This window comes from Cuculus canorus, chromosome 1, assembly GCF_017976375.1.
Source record: "Cuculus canorus isolate bCucCan1 chromosome 1, bCucCan1.pri, whole genome shotgun sequence".
Taxonomy (NCBI): domain Eukaryota; kingdom Metazoa; phylum Chordata; class Aves; order Cuculiformes; family Cuculidae; genus Cuculus; species Cuculus canorus.
Window position 1 is genome coordinate 15379987 of NC_071401.1, and position 27897 is coordinate 15407883.

The window sequence follows — 27897 nt, forward strand, 5'->3', positions numbered from 1 at the left end:
CACACCAGCTTAAAGGGTATTTATAATTCAGAAGATGGCAGGCTTCTGCTTCTTTAAAACTCAATTGCTTTGAGCTGTATTTAAGCAGAATATTTGGCCCTTCTCTACAAAATCATGGAAAATTCAGAGTTCGAAGTGTGAGAGATGATAGATGTTGTCCCCAACAGCAAACTGGAAATAGTTCTCATAAAGTTGTGTTGTGTAACTTCCCAGATGCTTGGTGTTGCAGCAGATGAGAAAAACTGAAAAATGCCTGAAGGTCCTACTCTTGCGACACTAATTTTGTCTCTTGGTTTTGGAGAACTTTTAAACTGTGAAAGTAGCAATGGTTTCCTTATGTAGTTGACTTGAAACTCTGGGAGAAAATTAGACAAGTGGCTTCATCTTCAGAGCACAAGGCCGGGATTTTAAATTGTTTTGTTTTAAAGCTGTGCTTAAAAGGTGACATTTCCGTGCTTTTTAATTTTACAAGCTTGACAGAGTATCATATAGTGATTTGGCTTGGAAAGGACATTAAAGATCATCTAGTTCCAACCCCCCTGCCATGGGCAGGGACACCTCCCACCACATCAGGCTGCTTAAGGCCCCATCCAACCTGGCCTTGGACACCTCCAGGGATGGGGCATCCCCAGCTTCCCTGGGCAACCTGTACCAGTTCCTCACCACTCCCAGCGTGACGAATTTCATCCTAATGTCTAATCTAAATCTTCCTGCTTCCAGTTTAAAGCCATTCTCCTTCATCTGATCACTTCAGGCCCTTGTGAAAAGTCCCTCCTCAGCTTTCCTGTAACCCTTTGAGGTCAGGAAGGCCTCTATAAAGTATCCCCAGAGCCTTCTCTTCTCCAGGCTGAACAAGCCCAACTTTCTCATCCTGTGCTCATAGCAGAGGTGCTCCAGTCCTCTCATCTTCCTTATAGCCCTCCTCTGGACCCATTCCAACACTTCCATATGCTTATGTTGGGGATTCCAGAACTGGACACAGTACTCTAGGTGAGGTCTCACAAGAGCACAGTAGAGGGGCAGAATCATCTCCCTTGACCTGCTGGCCACTCTTCTTTTGATGCGGCGCAGGATGTGGTTGGCCTTTTTAAGGCTGTGGGCGCACATTGCTCGACACGAGCTTCTTGTCGATGAGCAACCACAAGTACTTCTTTGCAGGTCTGCTCTCAATCACATCATCTCCCATCCTGTATTGAAATCAGGGATTGCCCTGACTCAGGTGTTGAACCTCATGAGGTTCACACAGGCCCACTTCTCCAGCTTGTTGTGGTCCCTCTGGATGAAATCCCGTCCTTCTGGTGTGACAACTGCGCTCCTCAGCTTGATGTCATCTGCAAACCTGCTGAGGGTGCACTTGACTTCACTGCCTGTAGCATTGATGGAAATATTAAACAACACTGGTCCCATTGAGGGACACCACTTGTCATGGTTCTCCATCTGGACATTGAGCCATTGACCTCTACTGTCTGAGTGCGACCATCCAACCAATTGCTTATCTACTGAACAGTCCACCCACCAAATCCACACCTCTCTGATTTAGATAGAAGGATGTTGTGGGGGACCATGTCAAAGGCTTTACAGGAGTCTAGATAGATCACATCCGTTGCATTTCACGTCTACTGATGTGGTCACCCCATCATAGAAAGCCACTAGGCTGGTCAGGCAGCACTTGCCCTTGGTGAAGCCATGTTGTCTGTCTCGAATCACCTCCCTGTCCTCAGAGTAGTAATTATATTTTACTCTCTGTAATTTTAATAGACTTCATTCTTCATGTTCGGTAGAGGGGCTGACTCCTGTTTATTATTTTCTACAGGTTTGTGAATGTGGTGGAAAAAAACCCACCTTTTATATCAACACTTTGCTGTGTGGAACTTAATTGTTTAAACAATCACAGCTGCAAAGTCTGTAAATGGAGTGGTTATGAGATGGAACTAGAGCACCAGCTGGCTGTGACTGGACAAACAGAACAAGAATTTTTTTTTGTATTGTGCTCTTTCATATATTTCCCATTCTGGGAGGAAAAGTAAAGCTAATTACTGACAAAACCCACAAGAGTTAATGAAGTTATTTATCGCCATGCATTTTTGTGACTGTCACAAGGCTCAGTGTGTGTGTCCCGAGGGAAGTCTTGCCCATGCATTAATAATCAGTCATATTGTTCTACTTTCATCCACTATGCCAGCACTTATTATGATTTACTTAGTGGAAAAGAGTACCAAGCTGAAGTCATTAAAGTTGTGATTTGTCTCCACATATTTTTATTGATCTGTGTGAACCCTTCATGTAGCAAAGTACAAAGGGGAGCCTGGTCCAGCTTTGTGTATAGGCTGTGCCTTCTACTCTGGCCTGCTACAAGCCATTAATGATCAGTCTCAATATGTGGCTTAGTTTATTACTGATAAATAGTTTTACCTGCAGTTTGGTACACCTACTTTGCATCTCCCTCCAGGAGTTCAATGTAGCTTACAAAACAAGTACCAAGTCTGTTGTCATTTGAGCTAAAGTAGAATCAGTTTTCTAACATTGGCTAAATCTCGTCTAAGTAACCTCATTCTCTGAAAGTTAACTGCATGTTTTTCAGACAATGTTTCTCCCTAGCAGTAATAACATGGAGCATTGGTATGCAGAAAGGCAAATACTTCTACTTTTTCCTATAGAAAACTAAGCTATTCTTGAGCTGGTGGAATCCAAGTCAAAGACAAAGAAGGGTTGCACACCTATGGAGGGGTAGACAGGACAGGTGACCCCAAACAGACCAACAGAGTATTCCATCCCATATACACGATACTCAGTATAAACTTGAGAGATGATTAGGGTCTCTCTCTTTTCTGTGATCGCTGATGTCCGGTAAGGACCTCGTCTATCTGTTTTCCCCTCATCCCCGGATCTGTGTGTTCCTGAATCCAGTTCCTGTGTCCGGTGCACTCTTGCCACTGCCCTCTTCCTTGAGTTGCTCTGCAGCATTTGTGGTGATGTATTCTCATTGAGGGGTGGGGGCATGTTTTCATATATTTTATTATTTTAATTATTATTAATACTATAACTACCATTTTATTGAAACTGTTTTAGTTTAGTTTCCAACCCATAATTCTTTTCCCTCTCATGTCCTTTTTCTCTGGGGGTGGTGTGGGGGTAAGGGGAATTGGGGATCCAACTGCTCGTTTTTTGATGCTGAAATTGGCCAGGATGGGGCTAAACCATGACAGAAGGAAAATGAGATTCTAACATGTCTAATAATACCAAAAAGGCTAATGTTGACTATAAAAAAAAAGAAAGGGAAAGATTGGTAATGAAAACCAGCTTTTTCTGCCTCTTGCTTTCCCTTTAGCTACTGCTGAACTTTAAGTACAAGTGACAATTTTGCTTCTCTTGCTGGTCTTAAAATTCCTAGAGACATCCATATGGTGCTGAATACTTAGATCAGTGGCACAGCAGACTTTTATCCAATCATCCTTCAATATCTAGCTGTCAGCAGCAAAACTTTTATTTTCTGCAGTGTGACATTAGGATCTTGGTGGAATGATTGCATAAAAGGTAGGTTCCTTTGGGAGAATTATTCCTCTGCTTCTTTGAGGCAATTTTTTGTCCATTTTCTGTCCCATGGGAGTGTGTGTGAGGGTTAACACACAGTTAGCATTACTTCAGAGTGCATCTTGTGATTGTGTTGTGGAGCTGATGCAGTTTTTCAGGAGCTGTGGCGTCATGGACACTGAGGCTAGCTCAAGCAAGATTTGGAGTGTGCTGCTTATACAATCATCATAGAATCGCCAGGTTGGAAAAGACCTCTTGGATCATTGAGTCCAACCATTCCTATCTGCCACTAAACTATGTCCCTGAGCACCTCATCTGCATCATCTTTTCAATACCTCCAGGGATGGTGACTCCACCATCTCCCTGGGTAGCCTCTGCCAGTGCCTGATACCCCTTTCCATGAAAAAAATTTTCCTGATACCCAGTCTGAACCTCCCCTGGCACAGCTTGAGGCTATTCCCCCTTGTCCTGTCCCCTGTCGCTTGGGAGAAGAGGCCAGCTCCCTCCTCTCTACAACCTCCTTTTAGGTAGTTGTAGAGAGCAAATTATAAGTGATTAGTGAAGATGATAATGAAGATGTTCTGGTAGGTGTTGCACGAAAGGACTCTGGAGTCAGAAGGATGGTCCTTCTGTGTTCTGGAGAGCTAGGCAAGTTCTTCCCTGGCCTGCAGGGAGGCTGTTCGCTTTTTAAACAGTACAATTGTGTTTTTAATGTTTTGGGCTCTGCCTTGTGACACTGAGGATGTTCTCTTGAGTTTTTCCTGTTGGCTGAGAATTCTGTTCCCTCTCTGTTACAGAGACGGTCTGTGAACAAGTGTTTACTGGAATCTGTGTCCTACCACAACAGCCTGAAGTCGAGAGAGAGGCTCAACAGCCACTTGCAAGGACAGTATTTTTCACACCTTTCCTGGCCCACACTTCACCAAAAGGCTTCCAGATGATCTTTATCAGCAGAGCCTAGTTCAGGACACAGAATATTTGAATACTTCTTTAAAGAGGTGGTGTGGAAATGTGAGGAACCTGGAAATGCTAAACTGTTAAAATATAACAGTGAGCCAACTCAGCTGTCAAAGTGGAAGGAGGAATCTTGTAAGTGAGATGTAACGACAAAACCTCTCCCAGCAGAACAAGGGGCTTTTCCCCTTGTCAGCGTGTCTGCTCGTGTCTTTTTGAATGACAGAATGACACTGTTTTTATAGTTCCTCTCTGAGCTTTTTTTCCCCAGTATTGCGAGCAGGTTCCCTTAAGGAAGGAAAGTCTAACCTGAAATTTTTAGAATGAGAAGAAACAAAGTTGGTAGTAACCAATATCTGGTGGAAGGTGTCCCTGCCCCTGGCACAGGGTTTAGACTTGATGATCTTTAAAGGTCCCTTCCAATACAAGCTATTGCACGGTAGCTCTCTTGCCACATACATGCAGAAAAACTGAAATAGTGTACAATAGGAATTAGGAATAGAAATGGGAAAATTTATAGTACAAGATTAGAAATAAAATGAAAACTCATTCAATGAAAGAGAAAGCAGTCTTTTAATAGCTTTCACTGACTAGGTATGCATTCCCTATTACAGAGACTAAGATATTAACAGTGTTCAGCTAGGTTTAATCCTAAGTGAGTGTCTGTATCGTGATGTTTAGCTAATCTAAAATAAGGCTGAGAATTTCAAATCTAAGACGTGAGCCAATCTTGAAAGGTTTTGGAAAGCTGTCTCTTTTGGGAAGAGAGAATAAATCGTCATAAATCATCTGCAAAGGTTCTCTGCATTGGATTGTTTTGACTTCTACTTAAAAACAAGATTGGGAGTGTAGTTTCACAGACTTGATATTTCCTGTGTATTCCTGTAGTAATATTGGAAGTAAAAAAAAAAAGGAAATAAACCAGGAGTAGAAATTTAACACAAACCAATACTTAGAGTTTCGGCATCTGTATTAATCAAAAATCACCTGAATATATTCACAGTTGTCTTATGGCAACAATTTACTCAGGGCATGGTGCTCCTGAAAATGTAATATTTATGCCAAAATCTGTTGCAGAATCCCACTGGAAGACAGTTGCTATAGCCAGAACAGCTTTTCAGTCTTTGACTGCATCAGTCTTTACTTCAGCCTTAATCCCTCTGAATGAAGGACGTAAAGCAAGTGGCTATGTATCGGCATAAATAATCTGCTGTCTGCAGGGCTTTATCTAGTGACTAAGAATCTTATTCCTATTTAGTGGGCTAATAAATGAAATAAATATTGTTAAGGGAAATTGTGCTATCAAAGAACATGTTTTACTGTTGAGACAGGATCCTTTTGTGTTGAAGTCTGAGCTTGTTGAACCAGAGCTGGTGGTTTCCTGAGCATGAATGTGAGAAGCCAGGTTTGAAAAACTGATGTTACTTAAGCTTCTGCCTTTGTGTAACACCAGCGCCCACACGTTACATGCCTTGCTGGGCATGGTTATTAGCAAGACCCTGGGAAAAAAATACTTTCTAGGTCAGAAAAGTGCTTCAGCCTCAATTTTCTTCTATCTTGGTTGAAGTATTGTGGCACAAGCAGGGCCTCATTGCTTCTGCTAGGAAAGCAGCACTGTGTACATGCTTTTGTGAGGTACTCAAAGAAAAGACAGAATGAAAATTAATGAGCTTTTCAGACTAACATGTATTTTCATAGTCCTTTTTTTTATAAGGCAGTTACTGAAGTGTTAATCATTTGATTACTGGTTTTGGTAGATAAGGGAGTAATTGGTCCCTTTTTGTAAATTGTGGAAATGCTTGATGGAAGAGAGCAGTCGGCCAGGCAGCAGGCATGGAATCTCTTGTGTGGGTTATTGCCCAGAGAGATTGACTGGAACTAAAACCCCTTTGCTCTGATGACATCTGGGTTGTGGCAAAATTATATTTCCTGTTTGTTGCTCGGTAGCAAGGGCATATCTTCCAGCAAGTCTCAAATGCCTCTGAATCTTGCATAATTTTGAGCATTGACTGAAATGCGTATTCATTAATTTCTAATAGAAGCCATTAAAAAATTTGTCTTAGGCTGTGGCCAGGGAGAAGAGTTGTCTCTTTGCCTCCTGAGTGCCAAGTAGCTTTAGTGGTGTCTACTGTTTGAAGACATTTTACTGAGACTTAAGGAGCTGCAAATTTCACTGATTTCCTGGAGCTGTTATAAAAATGTATACAGTAGATATTTTTGTCATAACTCAGTAGAATGCCCTCTGTCTCTGAAAGGAAGAGCATTGAGTGAATAGCAATGTGTGTGAAATGCAGGATCATTCCATCTTTTTTCATATACATCATGTTTAAAATGGTGAAAATGGACTTGGTTTTTTTCTTTGTGTCCCTGTTATTGTAGCAAGTGAGAATAAGCTGCAGATGATATCAGCCATTCACATAATAGCTTTGTGTGCTCATCTGCTAGGTAGGTGTCATTTCTTGTTATATCATGCTAGTTCACTTGACTCTGTTGTTTCCCTTCCTGCTGTTCTGCACCAGACAGTCATAAATATTCATGCATGCTTCCTACCATCCACTTAGGCTTGTATACCTAGCTTATGGTCTGTTCTAGTTTGTTAAATGCAGGCTTTTTTTAACACTGGGGTGCTGAAGGCTGTCTAGTGAGCTAAAAGGCTGATGTCACAGTTGCTGGTTTGTGAAGTTGCTGGGAACTGCTGAGATATTGAGGCTTTAAAATATTTTGCTCAGAAATTCTTCTATCACAAAGAGTTGACCGAAGTTCAAGGCATTTGGTTGTTACATGGTAAAAGGAAAACGGAAATTTCTTCAGCAGCAAGCATTCTGCTTGTGCTGTTTTTTACTTAACTGTGATGATGAGTAAAACTTTGCACCTTAAGCAGATGCTCAGCTTTAGTCAAACTATCTCAGCTTACCTTGAAAATCCTGTTTGAACTGTGCTTGCAGCCCAGAGGACAACCGTATCCTGGGCTGCATCAAAAGAAGCACGGCCAGCAGGTCAAGGGAGGTGATTCTGTCCCTCTGTTCCTCTCTTGTGAGACCTCATCTGGAGTACTGTGTCCAGTTCTGGAATCCTCAACATAAGAAGGATAGGGAGCTGTTAGAAGAGGTCCAGTGGAGGCTATGAAGATGATCAGAGGGCTGGAACATCTCTGCTATGAGCACAGGCTGATGGAGTTAGGGTTGTTCAGCCTCGAGAAGAGAAGGCTTTGGGGATACTTTATAGAAGCCTTCCAGTACCTGAAGGGGCTACAGGAAAGCTGGGGAGGAACTTTTTTTAGGGGCATGGAGTGATAGGACAAGGGAGAATGGCTTTAAATTGAAAGGGGACAGATTTAGATAAGACATTTGGAAGGAATTCTTCACAATGAGGTTGGTGAGACACTGGCACAGGTTGCCCAGGGAAGCTGGGGATGCCCCTTACCTGGAGATGTCCAAGGCTAGGTTGGATGGGACCGTGGACAGCCTGATCTAGTGGATTGTTCCTGCCCATGGCAGGGGGTTAGAACTAGATGATCCTTAAAGGTCCCTTCCAACCCAAACTGTTCTGTGAGTCTATGAATTCAATCTTCATAAGGACTAAGAAAGTAAAATTTACAGTCCGAAAATAAGTAACTTAAGTGTTTTTCATTCAGTGTTTCAAAAAACACGGGACTCTGTGTAGAGAGGAGTGGAAAAGGTGTGTTTCTGAGACCAGTTACTATGTTGGTCCTTTAACTGGTTTGTTGGTCAGATGTTGTACCTCATTAAATTGATCACTATTTTGCGTATAGCCCTTGCTCTCAGTTTTCTGAACAGGGACAGTGCTGTTACTGATTCTCTGGGAAGGTGTTAAAATGTGTATTTAAAAAAAAAAAAAAGTGATTTTTTTAAAAAGATCAACCCTCCTCCCAATGTCTTACTTAAACAAGAGCTGAATGATGAGCAGCATATCTTAACCTGAACCAGAGAATTGGGCACTGATATTACTTGGCACTATGAATTTTGGGATTTCAAGATTAGTAAACATGTTAAGATGCTAAGTGGTGTCCAATACTATAGCCTGGGATGGGAAAAAAATAATAGTTGATATACTTCAGAATTGTTCTGGGCTTCTGAAAGTCTCTTGTATTACCCAGTGGATTGATTCTGTAGTTAGTAATTTTGTTTGCTTCTAATACCAGTAGTCTTTTAACTGTGGTGATGGCTGTCCTCAGTTTATTTTCTACTGCTTTGTCAACTAGTGACTACCAAATGTAGATAGAAACTATGCAAGTGAGAAGCACACCTTTCCCAGTAGTTCGCTAAGGTTGGACAGGCTGCTGCAGGAATGACATTGGACTTTGAGGATCCTCCACTGCCAGTTCATGCGTACTCATCTGTGTTGAAACATCTAATAACAAATCGTGCCTGGTCAGCCCAAGCTGTCGCAACTAAATGTGATGTGAAATGCCTCTGCCAGCGCTGGAACCCACAAAGGCAGGTTTGAAAAATGCGTAAGGATGAGACCTTCAGCTGGAAGAGTTGACACATATTTTCAAAGATGAGGAAGGAAGATTTGGTACGGTTACAGAAAATCCTAATGGACCTGTTGATAGTGAATTTTAGCATGTGCTTGCCGCTGTTTTACCATCTTGATTGGTTGCTCTGTTTTTATTTGTACAGGAAAGAGAAGAGAGGAGGTGTCAGAGTAAGGCATCATTGATGGCAGTGTAAGCTTTCTTGTTTCCTCTGGTTGTAAGAGGCTACTGAATGGAAGTACAAATTTGTATGAAATAAGACTCTTAATGGGACAGTTATTCTTTTGGCTCCTGCTTCCTTTGAATCAAAAGGAACCCATTGCAGTACACCTGCTACCTAGTAGACATTATAGTGCTAGTTTCATGCTTTCTAGCAGTCTTGTAACTGCAGATTTTGATAAGAATGGTGCATGTCCTTGCAATTATTGATTAGAATGATGCAAATGTCGCAGTGTATTTTACAGATGTGTGGACTTACAGCTGTGCTAGCAATGTGCAAGGTTTAAGATGCGCACCCTGGGAGCGGTAAGCTAACTTTTACCTACTCTGCTTTGTGGGTGCAAGGCAACGGTGCTAAATTGGAGAGCTGTAGCCTATTGGCAGTCTCTGAGGTCAAAATAATTGATCCAGGACTGAATCTAACAGTTTTCAATAGTGCTTTTAATTAAAGGTGGAGAAAAAAAGCTTTGTTGTGGGTGGTGACCTGAAAAGAAATTAAGGATTGGCAGGGATTTGGTGGCCTAAAAAGGTCAACTACAGTTGTTTGACATTGTTATTGATTGCGTCTCCCTTTCTAGAGTTACTTTTTGAGATAGGATCCTGTAAAACCTACACAATAAAGTGCCAAATAATTCCTTTGTGAATTGGTTGCTCTGTTGTCTGTCCTCTTTCCCCCCTACAAACGTGTATGAAGTGCCGGCTACTGCCAGCAGCATCTTTGCTGATGTTTCTTGCTGTGTGATGATCTGTTGTTTGCAAAGCGACAGTTGGTTTCCCATGCCACTGCCTACCATTTGCTGTGCACAGAGGACTCTGAGCACGGAGGTTTGTGGAATTCAGTTGTCTGCAGCCTGCAGAATCTGCGTTTAAGTTCTTGAAGGACTTTGACTTAGTTTTTGCATTTTACAGGTATTCTTATGACTACTGAATGACCAAAGAAATATGTAAATATCAGTGTTTTGTATTAGGTTATCTGCAGATCTTCATGAGCCCATAGTTCCTATGGAGAGCGATGTAGCTGCAAATTTCCTTTGTTAAAGAAGCTGCAACTAAAATAGAAGTGATGCAACTGCTGGAAGTATATTAAATGGACTTCCTTTTTGGAGTATACTCCTTGCTCAGGGCTGCCTGTGCTTCACTCATTCTGAAGGTGATGAATTCATTGTAGGTACTTTAATTTCCTTTGCTGGTCTTTGTGTGCTTGGTCTAGGCTGCAGGCTTTAGTCTATTGTTTGTTCTATTTCAAATGAATATGAAAAGTATAATCAGCTCAAGACAAGGTGAGTTGCCTCTGGGATAAATGAAATAAAATATATTTAAAGTAGAAGGTGATGGAACATCTCTTGAATTACTATAATTATTTAAAACATAACAAAACCTTTCCTTGTTATTTTTCTGGGTCTTGTTTGTTTCCCTGTCACTTCCTCAGTATTTTACATTAGCTTCCTAAATAAAATCTTAAATCCCTTCTTAAAGAAGCAAATCTGTTTAAAAGGACAAGAGTATAATTTATAACCTAAATCTTTAACTAGGCTGGGAATAAATTATCTTAAAAGGGGCTATTTTGAACCATTTTCATTGTACATAAAGAAGCCATTGCTGCTTTGGTATAATGCAAGAACCACTGAAGCAGTACGACAGCCACTTGCACAATTTTTGTAGTGTTAACAGTACAAAATGTTCTTATTTCCTGGAATCAATGGGGGCAGCCATTCCATTTCAGCAGCCAGGCTGGGAGGGCATCCTTCAGCCAGCTTTATCCTGGGTATCCAAAACATGCTTTGAAAATGTCTGATAAATGTGCATTAAAGGGCAATATTGCCCTTTGGTCTTAAAAAAAAAAAATATCAATAACCCTTTTTTTTTAGGTAACCCCCTACTTTTTTTTACTAGACTCCATAATTTTAGTAGTAAACAAAGCTACATACAGAGGGTGGGACCGTAGATGTATTTCAAGAACGTTTATTCTTTGCAACCTTTCTTCTGTTTTTGTTTCCCCCCCCCCGCCCTCTGGAGAGTTTTTTGGACTTAAAGATGCAAAGAATTGGCTCAGATGATCCTTTGGTCTGATCTCATCTGGTATCTTGCACCAGGAAAGAGATGGCAGAATAATAGAATAATAGGTTTAACAATGGAGCAGAAGTGAAATCAATGGAGGGGGGAAGCCTTCACAGTAAAAAATTCATTCATTAGAGCAAGGAGGCAAGACCACATCAACTCTGCCTTTTACTTCCACTCTCTTTGACTAGACCCTATGCTGTCCTCAGAGTTGCTCAGCTGTGACTATGGATAAACTTAATCTCACTGAGAATTTGTTAGATGAATGCAGTCTGCTGGCTCTGTCAGTGTCTTCAGGATAATGAATGAGTTTTGTTTCTTACTTTGAGGGAACTGGGTAAAATTTCCATAGCTTGACATTGAAGAGCAGAGGAGGATTTTCTTTTAAAGAAGCTGCTTTAATCACTTTAATACAGCATTTCTGTTTTAAGAGCTCAGACTGACATAACTAAAAATATTCTTCTTCATTACTGGCTCATACAGAACATTTTAAGTCAACAGTGAGCATCCTCTTTTTGGGACTGCTTTTTAAATAAAAATCTAAAAATGGGTTTCATGCATTCATAATTCAGTATATTGTTCTTAGCGATGCTTTTTCCTCTTATTGCCCTGGGTTATTTTTTGCAGATCTGGACTAGCAAGTTCTCTGACCCTCAACACTAAATCTGGTTTTCAGCAACTCTTTTAAGCATTGGGTGTCAGTTACCAGCAAATCAGAGCACACAACTTGATATGAGGCCAGTAATCGAAAGATCTTGGAGCCCTGCTTGAAGACACAGCTCCTTGAGTGGTATCATAGAATGGTTTGAGTTGGAAGGGACCTTAAAGATCATCGAGTTCCAATCCCCCTGCCATGCACAGAGACACCTTCCATTAGATCAGACTCCTCATATCCTCATCCAACCGGGTCTTGGAACACATCCAGGGATGGGGCACCCATGACTTCTCTGGGCAACCTGTTCCAATGCCTCACCACCCTCACAGGAAAAAATTCTTCCCAATGTCTAATCTAAATCTCCCCTTTTCAGCTTAAAAAGAGAGATCATCTGTTTTGAGTGTTTATTCTAAAGTATTGGGTCATCTGTTTTGAGAGCAGAACAGTTTGACTTCTCAGTAAGACATACTGTTCCTTGTCAGCTCCTCAGTTATTGCTGGAACAGCTGTGTTGTGGTGTGTCTAGTAAAGGAAATACTTCTAGTGAAGATATTGAGGTGAGTTTATCTGTGAAAGAAAGTAGTAGTGTCACTAGGACTTACCCTTCAACCAGATCTTGAAGGATTCTTGCAAAGGGCAAGTGACATTTTGGGGTTACACTGCAATTTACCTGTATGTGTGGTGAGGTTTTCTTCTTCCTCTCTTGACATCATGCTTTTTTAGCCAGTTGGATCTCTGTTAACTAAATCTGCCTCTGAGAATGGGGAGAGGTCAAGTGGAAGTTTTTAGCTTTACAATGGAAAGACTGGATAGATTGATTATTTTAGAGATCATTTTGCTTTGCAGATGTTTCTTGGCTAATTTGCTGATGCTTTGAAAGTGCTAAACAAGAACTAGCTTGAACTCAGATTTAAGTTTGACTTTTCTGGAAGCATCTGTGGACCAGATGTGAATCTCTAATATAAGAAAGGCAAGCATGTGGCTAAGAAAATGGAATGGGGAGGTAAGGACTATTCCGCTTCTCGTACATTGTATGATAGAAGTGGTACAATCACAATTACTTTTCCTTTGTAGGTCACTCCTGACTGTTGTCTGAGCCCTTTGCAGGTTCTGCCTGGCAACAACTGCCTTTCTAATCCTGTGCTGGCAGGGAGATGATTTGTATTATCTGATGGGTCTCTTCCATCCTTGGCTCTTCTGAGAGTCTCCCCAGTGACTCGTTACAGCGCACAGCATGGAGAGCTGCTTGTAGTGCTGCCAGTAGTAGCTGGTAGCACTTATTCTGCACACGCTGGCGCAGAGGAGTTGTTGGTACCAGCTATTAATCAATGTCATTAGTGGTGGTTGGAGTTGGACATAGAAATTTGCAGCACACAAGGCCCCAGAAGCAGGACAAGGCAGTCTTCAAGAATCAGATGAATGACCTTCAAATCTCTCCAGTTGCTGCTGTCAGATCAAAGTTGCTGGAACTATGAGATTAGCGTATTGATTTCATCTTGCAGATGAATGCTCTTTCTGAAATAAGTGCTAGGCAGTGGCTCAAAGCTTCCAGACAAAGAGTATCGATCAGGTTGACTCAATTAGCTTTTGAAGGCTTTGAATTTGGGCCCTCATAGTTAATGGCAATTTCGCTGATAGGAACTTCACAGGTTCCTGTCTTTTTACTCAGTTGTGTGTCTTGGATACTTTACTGTTTGCTGCCAGTGATTTAAGAGATTTTTAGTATTTGAGCATCAGATCTTTCCTTTTAGCATTTTCCTATTTTTATATGTCAGAACAGCTGCCTTTTTTTCTGGCCCATGGTGTATTAAAACATGGCAGCTTATCAGAATTTATATGGATGAATGCTTCCACTTATTGCCTTATAAAGCAAAACATTTCTCTCTTCTTCCTCCATTCCCCTAGAAGAAAGGACTGCACAGGCTCTGCAGTGTGTGTTACTGCATGCTGTTCAGGTTTGATGGTTAGGGGGGTGAACACAGTTGCAGCTGGTGAGTAGTTCAATATGGGAGCTACTAGTGGTTTCTAGGTACAGATTCTTCCAGTGCTGGTATGGCTGAAGAAAAACGTCTGAGGAAGTTTGATACAAGCTTTAAAATTCCCACTGGAGCTGGTTGACTTCCCATCCAGGAGCATACGTGGATAATCTGTGCGCTTAAGTAATGGTGTCTGAGCCACAGCTGTGTGATTAGGAGTTGGTTAATGGGGATTTTGTTTTTGTTGGATCAAAAGCTTGAAAGACCAGAAAACTCATCTAGTGAAACCCAGAGTGCTGATGTTGTTCAGCTGCTTAACAATAGAAGAGTTTCCAAAATTGATGCTCAGGTGCAGTTTTGCAACAAATGCTGTCTTTGGTTAATCACTTATTTTCTTAGCTTTCCTCTACTTCAAAAAATTCTCAGATAGCTTGCATGTAAATTCCTACAGAGGAATAACATCTAATAACTTCACATGCCAAGGAGCAGGGGAGAATCTGCTGCCCAGCTGAACAGGTTATTTCAGAATTTTAATTACCGTAAGTTTCAAAATTGCATGCCTTTTCATGTAGGACTTTGTCTGGACTTGGCTTTCAGCTCTTAGATCTTGATCTGGAGAAGGAAAAGATACTGGACACCACCTTTCCTTATCACTCCTCATTACTTCTCTGCTGTCTGTCACCTTTCAGTTCTGGTAAGCTATGCAAGCTAACTTCTTTCTTGCAAAAAAGCTCCTCAACTCTTGAATTCTTTGAGTTTTTTTCTTTACCTGCTGTCTGTGTGTCGAGCAGAACCCCATCTTGCTACTCCAGCCAAAGCTGTGTGCTGCTGAAAAACCCCATTTGCAGCATTTCCTTCCCCGCCTTTATTCCTCCAAGGCTAATGCTAACTTTTTTTCAGCATACCAGAAATATTTTAGCCTAAAGGATGTTGTGTGCTACTGCATCGCTGACTAATGCTGTCCTGGACATATTTGTGTGTTGAATTCTTTTTCCAAGAGATCGACTTAACCCAGTAGATTTAAAACAAATACATAACATGGCTTAATGAAACAAGGCTGAAATCTTGACTGTCTCCTCTGTTTTTTTTGGTTATAACCCGCAGATTGCTTACCCAGTTGTTTGCAATCTGTGTTCTAAGCCGCCAGTTGTTCTTGTCTGTGTGTATTACCTTGTGCTACTTCTCCCTGCTGAGCTTCATTTTCCTCTTGAGGTCACTTCTGAATTTTTCAAGAGTATTTGAATTCTCATTCTGTCCTCTAACTTGCTTGCAATCACTCCCAAATTAATGCCTTCTGTGAATTCGATAAACATATGGCCAGCAAGACAGAAAAGAAAGCAAGTGAAAATATGTAACAGAATGGGATTCAAGCTCTCCTGTAGATACTCAGTCAATAAAGTGATTCTTTTTTTTTGCAATGTTCCTTATTACTGATATTTTTATTTATTTTTAAAGACATACATGGGGGCTTAACACTCTATTATGACGTTCCAAATAAAAACTGATGTAAAATTTAAACTCATACAAGAGCCCAGGGGCTCCAAAAGTGAGCAGTGAACTGTGGCTCAATGACCCTTCCTGGTTGCTCTGCCAAGGGAAGGGGAAAAAGATAAGGTATTTATTATAGAATCATAGAATGGTTTGAGTTGGAAGGGTTCTTAAGAGGTCTAGTACCAACCTACCTGCCATGGACAGGGACACCTCCCACCAGACCTGGCTGCTCCAGGTCCCATCCAACTTGGCCCTGAAGACTTTCAGGTATGGGGCATCCACGGGCAACCTGTGCCAGTATCTTGCTACCCTAACATGAAGAAATCCTTCCTAACGTCTAATCTAAATCTGTCCTGTTCCAATTTAAAGCCATTTCCCCTCATCCTATCACTATGTGCCTTTATAAAAAGTCCCTTCCCAGCTTTCTTGTAGCCCCTTCAGGTACTGGAAGGTCGTTATAAGGTCTCCTTGGAACCATCTCTTCTCGAGGCTGAACAACCTCAATTCCCTCAGCCTGTTCTCTCAGCAGAGATGTTCCAGCCCTCTGATTGTCTTCAAAGCCTCCTCTGAACCTGTTCCAACAGCTCCATATCCTTCTTATTTTGGAGGTTCCAGAACTGGAAACAATACTCTAGGTGGGGTCTCACGGGTACGGACTAGAGGGGCAGAATCCCCTCCCTTGAACTGCTGGCCACGCTTCTTTTAATGAGGTTTGGGATATGGTTGGACCTCTGGGCTGCAAGCACACGTTGCTGGCTCATGTTGAGCTTTGTGGTGTGCTAGCTGCACAATGAGGTTTCCCTTTGTAAGGGATTATCATTACTGGGAATTTAGTTTGTAACTGTGTGTTGTGTCCGTCATAAATACAATTGACATGTTTAATTACTCAGTGTGTGCACAAAATCATGTGTGATGTTGCTTTAGCTGTGACTTGCCCAAGGGCCTGTGCTGTGCCTCCGTATGAGAGAAATGCGATCAACATGATTGATGATAGATTAATTTGTGTGGTTTTGTTCTTTATTCAAGCTCTCTGAAACAGAGCTTTATAGCAGTGTGGCTTGCACAGAAGAATCAGCATATGCATCCACATCACTTCAGTGTGCAACAGATGGTATATGAATCCTAAGGTGATTCATCCGGCTATTTTTTGTAGGGCTGGGGATAGTTTCTGCCATTGGCAGGGGTGGTTTGTGTGGGGAGGCTGGGGAGATGTAAGATGGTGTTAGGTATTCAGAGTGGCTTATGGAAAGCCTGTAACCCTCTGGACAAGGTGTCTGCTTATATAATGTAAACTTGTGAATTTCTGAAGGGAAGATTCACTGGATTATCCTTTTAATTATATATAGAGTGGGAATTGTGGGCTTTCTCTTAGGCCAAGATTTTTTAAAGCAACTTGTGTTTTGATTTTTTTCAAGGAGAAATCGTGATGCTTCAGTAGTCACAGTGGAAGTAAAACCATAAGCAGTTGATATTAATACTAACTTGATCTGGTGCTTGTTGACATACTGTGTAAAGAAAGCTTTAGTCTGTTTGGCGAAGAAATGTCTTAAAACTGAAGTGCATTAAGACACTCTGTCCAAATGTTGGTTGAAGCAGATGTTTAAATATGAGCAAGCCAAGCAGCACCTTATTTTTCCCTTCTTTGTGGGAAGTGAGTGAAGGTAGGGTAGGGAAGCTCAAGGAATGTGAAATAGAGAATGTTTTCAGATTTTGTGGTTTCTAGACAGACTCCTTCCAAGAAATCTCAGTGTACAGTGGGAAGGGAAATGATTTGCCAGAAGACTTCAGTGTCCTTCAAGGATTATGACTTAAAAATGCAAATTATTTCATGGGTTTGATTACATCCCCTTGCACCTCTAAATAATTAAATTTGACTGCTTTCACCAGTGGCCGTGTGAGAAAAGCTGGCTTGTTTGTGGTGCCGCAAAGCCATTACTGGGATTTATAGTATGTGCTGCAGTGAAAAGGTATTGTATTTGCTCATCTCTGTCCCTTGAGGATTTTTGCTGGTTCTGGAGTGAAACCCTCCTCCTCTCGCAGCCCGTGGCTGTTTGTCCTGCACCAGCCTGTGCTGTTGTTCAACACATCTACTGGGGGCCTGGGGCAGATTTGAATAAGGGATTTAGGAATCCTGCCCATCTGAAAAGCTTTCAGAAAGCTGCTCACTGAAGGGAATGTTTGCTTTACCTTTGTAAAGGCAGCTTTTTAACTTCATGGGAAACCCAAATATGCTGAGGGAGAGAAATATTCACACAGGAATTCGTTTTGACTTGAGAAAATCTTTTTCTCAAAGGCTGCCTACTGTATTCCTTTTAGTTTAGCACTTTTACAGAATTAACTAAAGTTTTCAGATGGATTAAAATGCTGCTTAAGTATGATACCAGAGATCTTTTTCAAAGTTTTATACTAGGATTAAAAAAAAAAAAAACCAAACCCACCAAACAAAAAACAGAAAGCCTCCCAAAATAGCCCCTCATCTCCAAAATCTTGGCTTAAATTTCCCTTGTCTCTTGATGGTTGCCTTTGCTGAGAGCTAAGATCTCTGGAAGCTTATTTGAAGAACTCTAGACAAGCTTTGGCTTGGGCTTATCCAGCTGCCTTTTCTCTGTACCTGCTGTGACCAACATGAGTTGTACAGCTCTCCTTGCTCTTCTCCTACTGCCATGGGAGATGGTAAATTCTAGCTGCAGGGTGATCTGAAGAAAATAACTGGAGATGATGTATTCTTGATTAACTTCAACTCTTTTTAAATAATTGGTCTACAGTTAAGAGTATTTAAACATATTGAAGTGAGGCAGGTTTAAATGTTCCAGTTCCTGCATATATTGCTGCTCCCTTCCAGATGAAAGTGGCGTAGAATAGGAAGTTGTTGTAGAGTCATAGAATAGTTAGGGTTGGAGGGGACCTTAAAGATCATCCAGTTTCAACCCCTGTGCCATGGGCAGGGACATCGCTTTTGATCAGGCTGCTCAAGGCCCCATTCAACCTGGCCGTGAACACGTCCAGGAGTGGAGCATCCACAGTTCCCCTGGGCAACCTGTGCCAGTGCCTCACCTGTCTCATGGTGAAGAAATTCTTCCTTATATCAAGCCTATATCTGCCCCTTTCCAGTTTATACTTGTTCCCCCTTGTCCTATCACTACAAGCCTTTAAGAATAATTCCTCTCCAGCTTTCTTGTAGGTCGCTTTCAGCTACTGGAAGGTTGCTATAAGATGTCCTCAGAGCCTTCTCCAGGCTGAACAACCCACAACTGTCCTTGTATGGAAGGTGCTCCATTGACTGTGGGTTAGGCTTTGTCCCAGCTCAGCTGTATTGTTGTCCTTAGAGGAGTAGAAAGCAACTGTTGTGACAGCGATTGTTTTACAATAAGCCTCTTGCAATCTCATTTTCCTTAAAAGACAGTGTAGTCTGATACGTGGCTGGAATGCTACAATTCACATAGTTTAGGTTGATCTCACTAATGAAATGAGAATCTTGACAGAGCTTGAGATACCTGCGATTTAACTTGGCCAAGCTGAGTCGCAGTTGCAGAGGAGCTGCAGCATTCCAAATGGCTGTGTGGCAAAGGCTTCGCCTGTGGCTCAGTGTCTGTCAGGTGTGTGTGCACCCGCTGCAGTGACGCCTTCTGATTGCAGTGCCCACTGACTTCCTCATGCTTAACAGCCAGCCGCGAGCTACAGCTGTCGCTGGGGTGGATAATGGCATTTGTAACAGCATATGAAACTTCTTATGCAAAAGGGTATAGCAGATATGTTGTCAAAAGAAGAGTGAAGTTAATGGAGTGATGGGGACTCCAGGCACTGTGGGGAGATGGTAAACAGCCTCTCAACAATGATGTTCTTCGATCTTGTCTTATATTACTGCGATATGGCGGCAGGGATGAACTGTCATTTGTGTGACACATGAAGAGTGTATTTTGAAGTGACATAGCTGGCTTGTTTTATGAGTGAGAAGAGCTGGTTTGTTTATAATAAGTTGTAGAGATTGTCAGGCCTGCTGCATTTGTTCATTTAGTTCAACTAAAATTTCTGAATGACTTGGTGGAAACTGGAATGATCGTATTATTTCAATATTCATCTTGAGTCACGGGTGTTTTAAGAGTAAAAGTGATGCTCAGGAGTGATGCAGGAGCCAACCTTTTTCAGACAAAATGTGCCTGCTCGTGACATTGCAGTTGTAAATTCAAATAACTGATCTTTTGATTGTAGAAGTTAATTGCTTCTGTTTTACTGTGATCTGTCGGAAACAGTAAAACTCATGAAACTATTATTTAAATCGCTTGCTTACAACTTGCAATGAAATTGTTCGTTAAATTTGTGGTTTTTTTCTTCTTTTAGTGGGGAAGACTTCCTTGATCACCAGGTTCATGTATGACAGCTTTGACAACACCTACCAGGTAAATTAATCCATATTGTTGTCTTCTATAAGGCTCCTCCATTGCCCTGTCTCCTATTGCAGGAAGAGTCCATTTGATAGCAGTGGATAAGAGTTTGTACACTGGCCAAATTTTTAATTGTAAAATCTTTATGCTTTTAATATCTTTTCAGAATGGCATTTCAGTGTTGTATTCTGCTCGAGTAGCTTATCTGCTACTTGCAGCAGGATGAGCTGTGGTTTGAAAGGATGAGCCTCTTAGGTATGCCAAAGCAACAGTAGCTGTTAATTCTACCAGGTTTTTTTCACCATTTGTTACCAGAACATCACAGATCTAATGCCTCTATGGGGAAAATGTAACAGGCTCTTAAAACAGAAGCAATCTGAGCTGCCGAAGATTTTTGCAATGAGGTGAACAAGGACTTGTGGAGCAGAAAGCAGTGGATTGTAAGGCTGGGTTTGCTTGAAGATGCTCTTTTGTGCTATATGCTGGAACAAAGACCACAAACCTGACTGTTAAGTACGTCCTCATCCTGTGGCTGCTTATTTATGCTGATTTATTTATTATTTAAGCAAGATCAGGTTGACAGGGTTGGGGTTGAAGCAGTGGTCGTCTTATATTCCAGTCAGCCCTGCAGCGCCCTCACTGCTTTGTGTTTGGTGATAAGTTGGCTCAAGTTGACACACACTGACTTTCCTAAATTCTAGGAGAACAATCATTGTGGCCCACTCCCAGAATCTAGGATGAGCTTGAAAAGGTGACAAGCTTTGAAAGCACTGTAGTTTCTTTAAGTATGTCTTCTCCAAGCAGAACATGTTTCATGACTTGGCTACAGTTGCTGACGTTCTGAATACAGTAAACTGAGAAAAATCTGTTCCCTGATGAATGTGAGGGGTTTTTTAGGGAGGTGGGAGGAGGAGGTAATAGGAAAAAAATAGGAAAAATGCTATGACTCTTCTGTTACTTAGTGTCTATCCAAGTGTCTTATTTAAATCTCTTTAACCCTTAATGATTTCCTTCTTGCCTCTTCAGTAATTCCTTGTTGCTGCTGCTGCTAGGTGAGTTGAGTAGAATGAGATGTGAGGTCTCACTAAAGATTGGAGAAGCAAAACTTCTATAGTGTAGGAGGGTTGGAGTACACATCATTGCTCCCAAGGGAGCAAACATCCTTTCAAATTCTACCCACTGTAATTACATGGACATGTGAATGCAGAGCTTTTATTTAATCTGGTTTTTTTTTCCCACAGTATTTTTCTTTCAAGTCCGCTCCTTTTCTCTGCGGAGCTTGCGTCCTACTTCTTTCTTGAAGAGGCTTGACCCTCTGTGCTTTATGATAATGTTGTCTCCATGGGAAGCTGATCTGACATAATATCCTAAATGATTGCAAAATGAATGAGTTGGACTTAGAACAGTAAGAAATCTTAAGGGCTTGCAAGACAGCTTCAATTTAGCTATCAATGATGTGTGCCTAGTTTGGGTGTTAATGTATTTGGTATACTGTCACTCGTCTGAAGACCTCTATTTTTCTGAAGTCATCGTTGAGGTAGGGCAATATGTCCTTTTTTGATACAGCTAGAAGAAAGAATGAGATATAAAAGTTCCAGTAATTTGGCCAAAATCACACCACATGTAAGTGTCAAACCAGAATATAAATTTCCCGATGCCCAGGATTATATAGAGATGTCTCAAAATCCAGTTCTTGAATGATATTGCATATCAAACTGTGTATGTGGTTAGCTGTAAGTTGTTTGATGGATGATTTGTCTGTTCTGGACATTTCTGATAAGTTTTAAATGCCTATTTTTCTGAAAGCTGCCACAACCTCTTATTTGAACAAGGTTTTTTCTGTTCAGTTGGTAAAAATAGAAAGCTGCCTTTTAATAAAATCTGTGCTGTGCATTAGTTTTCTTTTGCTTGCTGCTAGATAAGAGGAATTTAGCTGTTGCCCATAGCTTACTAATAAGCTGTTTTCATGAAAGTGGCATTTGTGAAGCAAACAAGAACTCTATACATTGTAAAGGAAATCCAAACGCCTGAAATAAAATTGTGACATTGGTGGTGTATGTTTTACCAGTAATGATTCCTCTCCATGGATGTACTGGGAAAGACTTGCGTTGTTCTGTGGCACTGTGTGTGATGTATAATGAAAGCTCAGTGTTGGCAAACAGATGATTGTGTATGTGTTATGCAAGAGATCACAGGCCACGTTTCCCTTTAAGTTCAGTCTCTTGGAGGAGCGGAGAGGGAGGACGGTGAGTTGAAATAGTCGCCTATGACTTGAAAGGCAATTCAGGTTCTTGCTTTGTCTCAGGCTTGTTTGCATAGTCTTGGGTAAATCTCTCTCAACCACTTAGCCTATAATACGGGGTAACAACAGTTCCTTATTAGATGGTAGTGTCGTAAGGACAGATAGATTAAAAAGTGTTCTCGTACGGGACCCCATCCGTAGTGTGGCCATCTCGAGCTTTCTTTGTGCTTTTCTTCTTTAAAGTTGCGATTAGGACTTACAGTACCTCCCATCATGTTCAGAGCATGCCAGGTTCCTGCTTGTTCCATGTGGTGCACAGCATTTCAAAAGCGGGTTGAACCTGCCTCTATCTTGACTACAGTAATTAGCTCAGTTTCACGTCTGTATTTTTTTCCCCCATCAGTAAGCAGACTTTTTCTCTACTCATACATCGCACAGCTCTTCGTTACAACTGATCTGTAAAGATGGCTTCTTCTTTGTATTGTGATACTGTCAGACCGATACAGGTGGGCAAATACCTTTGGCTGTAAGTTGTTCCATGTAATTTTTAAAGTTTATGGGGGCTTAGGTCAAGAGCCACTTCACAGCTTTAAAGTAACAGACCTGTCATACATTCTTCTCAACGAGGTTAGTGCAAATATTTTCATTGCTCAGGTCTAAAGTAAGTTTTGCGTTTGGCCTTTGTGTTATTGCATTTCCCATGCCATGGGCATCCAAGTGCAGGAATCTCACTGTCCCGATGTGTTTCTGCGTGATGCTTGCATTTCTGGCAGACACACACAGACTCTTTATGACAGTGAGGGAAGTTGAGAGCTCCTGCTGCCGTTCGGCTGTGTGGGAGGGGTGGCGTGAAGCACAGGCTGAGGCAGGTTTCAGGCTTTGCAGCTCCTACTGAGAGCAGAGAAACTCTGCACCTCCAGCAGTTTGTTAGTCAGAATGAGATCCTGACGTGTATATATGGTGTATGATCTTAGAGTGTTTGTAGCTTTTCTTCTGTAAAGTGAAATCAAATAGATACAAGGGAAAATAGCAGCATCTTTGAGGCAAGCTTCCAAGGAGTACCCTTTGCCAAAACAATAGAAAACAAAAGCAGAAGGGAAGCATGTTGTAGCATTAGTCTTTTGAGGCTTCTCTTATCTGCTTTACAGTTCCAGTGTCATCTCTCTGAACTGGTAGTGTCACAGTTCTTGATGGTGGGTAAAAATCACTGAGTACCTGTTTTGGAACCCTCCAGTATTTACTTTTCCTTGATGCATCTCTGGTACCCCAAAACTGCTACCCAGTTTCCAGCTAGGGAAGTTTGTTTTCTGCTACTTAGCTGCAAACTTTAGTTTGGGTGGTTCACTTCTGCTTTTTTAAAATAATTTGCAGCTGTTTTTTCTGTATTGCTCACAAGCAGGCTGGCTGGCTTGGTTCTTTATTCCTACCACATAAAATACCTGGCAGAATACAAGCAATTAATTATGGTGAGGGCTTAATAGCAGTTTAACAGTACAGAGCATATACAATATAATAGACTCCCCATTAGAAATACCAGCTTCAGTGTGGAAGAGCGGGGAAGAGGTTGTAACAAGCCCCTTTGCCCTGCTTGAGAGACTTACCTCTTATCAGTTTTTTTGGTTTTGTTTTTCTTCTTAAATCAATTTGTTTGGAACGTCTTCCAGATTCCGTGGATGTCACTGAGCAGTGCAGCTGCTTGAGATGCTCAGTGTCCTCCTGAAACCAGAGCAGCCTTACTTACAGCCTCAACAGGTCAGGTCAGGTGTATCCCTGGTGCAAAAGAACTGCAGCTTGGATTCACCCTTGCTGCAGCCCTGAAAAACGAGGTGAAGATCTTCTATTTAAGCAGCAGTTCATGACAGCACCTTGCTCTTTCTGTTAAACACACATAAGGATGTTCTGTGCAAAGCTCCCACTAGTGTCTAGAAACTTTGATGCAGTTATGCTGCAGTGAGCTTTAGCATTAACTGAGCTTTGGTAGTTGTTGGGAGCTGTGTGTGCACATGCACATGCTCTTGTGTTGCAGCAGATGTGAAGATGCCCATCTTAGTCTTAATGAAAAAAGCTTAATATTTGACAGTCAGGAACTGAGTACAGTGTCCTCAGATATCCTGGTTCAGCTGCTGGACACTAACTTGGGTTATGTGCATAAACATTCTTACTGATACCCATATTTCTGTGTGTTTTAAACTGTCAATACGCATAAACTGAAGTTAAGGTTGACAACTTTTTGTGCTTTTAAGATATTGTTCTACTTATGGATATGAAGGAAACTGCTTATAGCATGTTACTTATAGATACCATATCTTGCAAATAAGAAAATCAGCATGTTTTTCTTGCAGATGTGCTACGGATACTGAATTCTGGTGTGGCAGTAGTGCTTGTTCCCCTGAAAATAACTACAGTTGTTTTGCCATTTTATTTAAGAGGTGTTGTTTTTTCCTTTGTGTTTTTTTTTTTTACAGGCAACAATTGGCATTGACTTCTTATCGAAAACCATGTATTTGGAGGATCGAACAGTAAGTAAGATTTTTGTTGCATTTCTCTATGTACAGTAGGAATGAGGATCAGCATCTGTTGTAATTGTGCAGCCCACAGTTCTGAGATCACTTGGAAGTACAGACTGAGCCTTCATCTGCCAGCTGCTTCCAGACTGACAAGTGCTGTGGAGACAGCTCCCTTCTCTGCTGGGAGAAATGGGAAATCAGCATTTGCTTCATCTGCCAAGGGCTCATGAGTGCCATTTTACAAGTAGCAGAAGGTGCGATAGTGTCATCCTCTTTGAAGAAAAGAGATGATACGGATGGTTTGAGGGATGCATATTGGTGAGAATTTGGAGAAGGGGTCCATCCATGCTTTACCCTTCAGGTTTTGACGTCACAAGATGGAAGGATAAAATATGAATTCCCAAATGCTGCCAGTTATTAGCTAGCTTGATAGATTTTAATACTACATGTTTAAAAAGAAGGTTGCCTTCAGTAATTATCTCCAAATGATGCTTGTTTCTTAGCCTGGTGCAGCTCTAGTTCCTGAGATGAAATCACTCCTCTGTGGAAGCAAGCCTGTGGTTTAAAATGAGCTCAGATTCTTAATTAAGAAATTCAGCCATTGAGCTATTTGCAGAAGCATATTGTGCAGTGTTGCATAGGCTTATGGTGTTGTATAAAGCCACAGTAATGTGATTGCAGTGAAAGTGCTTGAGTGATGTTCTTTCCATAGCAAAGCTGGCCCTTATGCATCTTGCTGTACAAGTTGCTTTTAGTATATCTTGCCTTTTCTTTCAGAACCTTGATGGGAAGAGACTTTCAACCTCATCTGTGTACCTGTTGCTTTGCAGTGTGACTAAGGCTTAAATATAGAGTATTTTATTCTCCTCAAAAAAAATCATATTAGTAGCTATTCCAGTGCTTTGACAGCAGCTGAAGTCTCCTCTAGAGGAAGTGTGGCATGCTATCTGTCTGCTACTTCCACCAGGAACCATCCTCCAGGCTGCTGGAGGTTACATGTGAGAGTCCTGAGGAGGGATAGCAGCAGAGTGTGCAAATCTTGTGTAGGCAGGCCTGCAGGGGAACATTTGCCTTAGTTTTCTTGTTGGTCCTCTCAGTTTGAAAGCTGAACAGTTCTATTTCTCCCCTTTTGGAAGGGAAGCATTTTTTTTTTTTAAGAACCAAAAACAGCAGAAAGCCAAGATAGGTGCACATATATCAATTTGGCTACTACGAGCGCTTGGGAGAGATTGCTGTAAAGGACACAGTGTGCTGCTGCTCCCAGTCCCCAGTCATCTCCTGCATGAGTTTATTATTTTTATTTAGCTTTTTTCAAAAAGTAAAATTTATTTACTCTTTTATTTTTAGTGGCAGTTTGGCTTTTTTAATTTTCTCCCACCCACAGATCAGGTTGCAGCTGTGGGATACTGCGGGTCAGGAACGTTTCCGTAGCCTCATTCCCAGTTACATCCGTGACTCTGCTGCTGCTGTAGTAGTTTACGATATCACAAGTAGGTATATTGCACTGGGTTTGACCTTTTTCTTATTTTTCTTGCTTGTTTGACTGATTTTGTTAGGTACGGTTGCAATTATGGGACACAGCAGGTCAAGAACGGTTCAGGAGCTTGATTCCTAGCTACATTCGTGACTCCACTGTTGCAGTTGTTGTTTATGATATCACAAGTGAGTGGGGGGAATTCTGCATTTCTAATACTCTGCCCCTTTCATCCTTTAGCCTAGCTTTGCATGTCCTATCACAGTCATCTGCTTGTTTTTCATTCTGGCATGAAAAAAAATGTTTTCTTTTATTATGGTCAAGTTTTAAGCTAGCCACCTCATCACTGCTGTTGTAATGTATGAACTGTCTTACAAATGACATCATTTTGTAACCCTTTCCTATTGTGTTCTCCCGAAGCCTTGAGTCCTGGCTGGTCTTGTTGCACTTTATCCTCTTTCATCTGCTTTTTGATTGTAATATCGCCTGTGACTTTTGGTCTCAAACACCTGAATCATGTTCATAGATATCTGAATTCTTAAATCAGAAACTTTGCACTGATAGCTGTAGCTTGCTTCACTCCACTTGCCCTCCCCTCCAATAAAAAATCTGGGCACGGGCTGGGGGGGTAAATGCACTAACGTCACATTTTCATTTGAATCAGTCACTTTCACATTTTGCAATATGTAAAACTTACAACTAAGCCCTTATCCTTTAACAATTCTTTCATTTCTTACTAAGGTATGTACATTTTTGTGAACTAAAATATTACTGCTTTTTCAACCTTCTTCTGTCCCTCCCCCCAGTCCAGAGACCCCTAACTTACTAGCTTTTGGTATTTACAAAGAACATATTTTCTTGTAGGAGAACCCAACCTTCAGACAATTTCAGTTCTAAACCAGAATTGACTGAGAGCAATGGCCTAATTCTATAGAAATGCAAAAGCACTTGGCCTTTGATTTATAAATACTAGAAGATTACAGCAGGAATACAGGCTTTACCTATAAAAGTTTCAATTGTTAAAAATAGCACTTTCATTTGAACTAAAATTACAGGTTAGATGTAAACTTTGAAATTTTTTTTACTGACCTAGCAAATTCAGTATTACCAGGTAGTAAAGAGAACAATTAAGACACTTGGCAAGTGATCAAGTCTTGACTGTCTAGCATACAATATATTACTATGCAGTAGAAACCATTAAAAACAATCAATATGTGGCAAGAACTGCTGCAGAGCTCCCCATTTCTTAAGTACTGAAAACTACTTTGGCAACTCACGTGCTCTTTGTGTAGATAACTGACAAATGCTGCGTGCCGTAGCAGCTTCAATACAACTCATATTTCCTTACGGGATGCAACTTTTCAAGCAACTGTCTCATTAGATCAGGATAACTTCCTAAAATTCTTGCAGCTTTTAAGGACGTATTGTTAAGAAAAATTGTCTGTGGATAGGCTAATCTAGTATTTCTACTTCTATGCAAATGATTTGGAAACTTTGTTAAAAATACCAAACTATCAGTGTTCAGTGATACAGGAGTTGCTAATATGTTTTGTAGCTCTGATATTTCCTAAAGACAATCCTGAACCTAGTAAGTAAAAAGTGATTAAGCTGTACAAAATGCATAGCTGGTGTTAAGTCCTTTTGAGAAGCAACGAAACTGTAGGAATCTCTTGCTGTAGATGCAGAAGCCTTGAGCAGTGTAGAATGTAACAGCACCTTAATCCCTATTCTCTGTATAAAATATTTTGTTAAACTAAAAGGGAACTGGTCTAGAACAGAGGGATAAGACTTCTCATTTTAGATGCTGTCAAACCCAAATTATAGATCAGCTCGGTTCACTCCCTGGCTTTGAATTCACCTGCAATGAAGTACTAGTCCATTTTAAGTTCATGCCAAAGTTTTCATGTACTT

At 41.1% G+C, this 27897-nt stretch overlaps 1 protein-coding gene across 3 annotated transcripts in view; it reads left to right on the forward strand.

Annotated features, from left to right (window-relative positions):
* RAB6A (RAB6A, member RAS oncogene family) overlaps positions 1-27897 on the forward strand; it is a 66358-nt gene that overhangs the window by 21273 nt on the left and 17188 nt on the right. The window contains exons 2-5 of one of the 3 annotated variants that reach the window (XM_054049838.1): positions 19720-19778; positions 24471-24524; positions 25897-26013; positions 26069-26174. In XM_054049838.1, coding sequence (XP_053905813.1) covers positions 19720-19778; positions 24471-24524; positions 25897-26013; positions 26069-26174 — 336 coding nt within the window. The remainder of the gene's footprint in view (positions 1-19719; positions 19779-24470; positions 24525-25896; positions 26014-26068; positions 26175-27897) is intronic. The other 2 variants (XM_009566406.2, XM_009566408.2) reach the window with 2 other exon arrangements.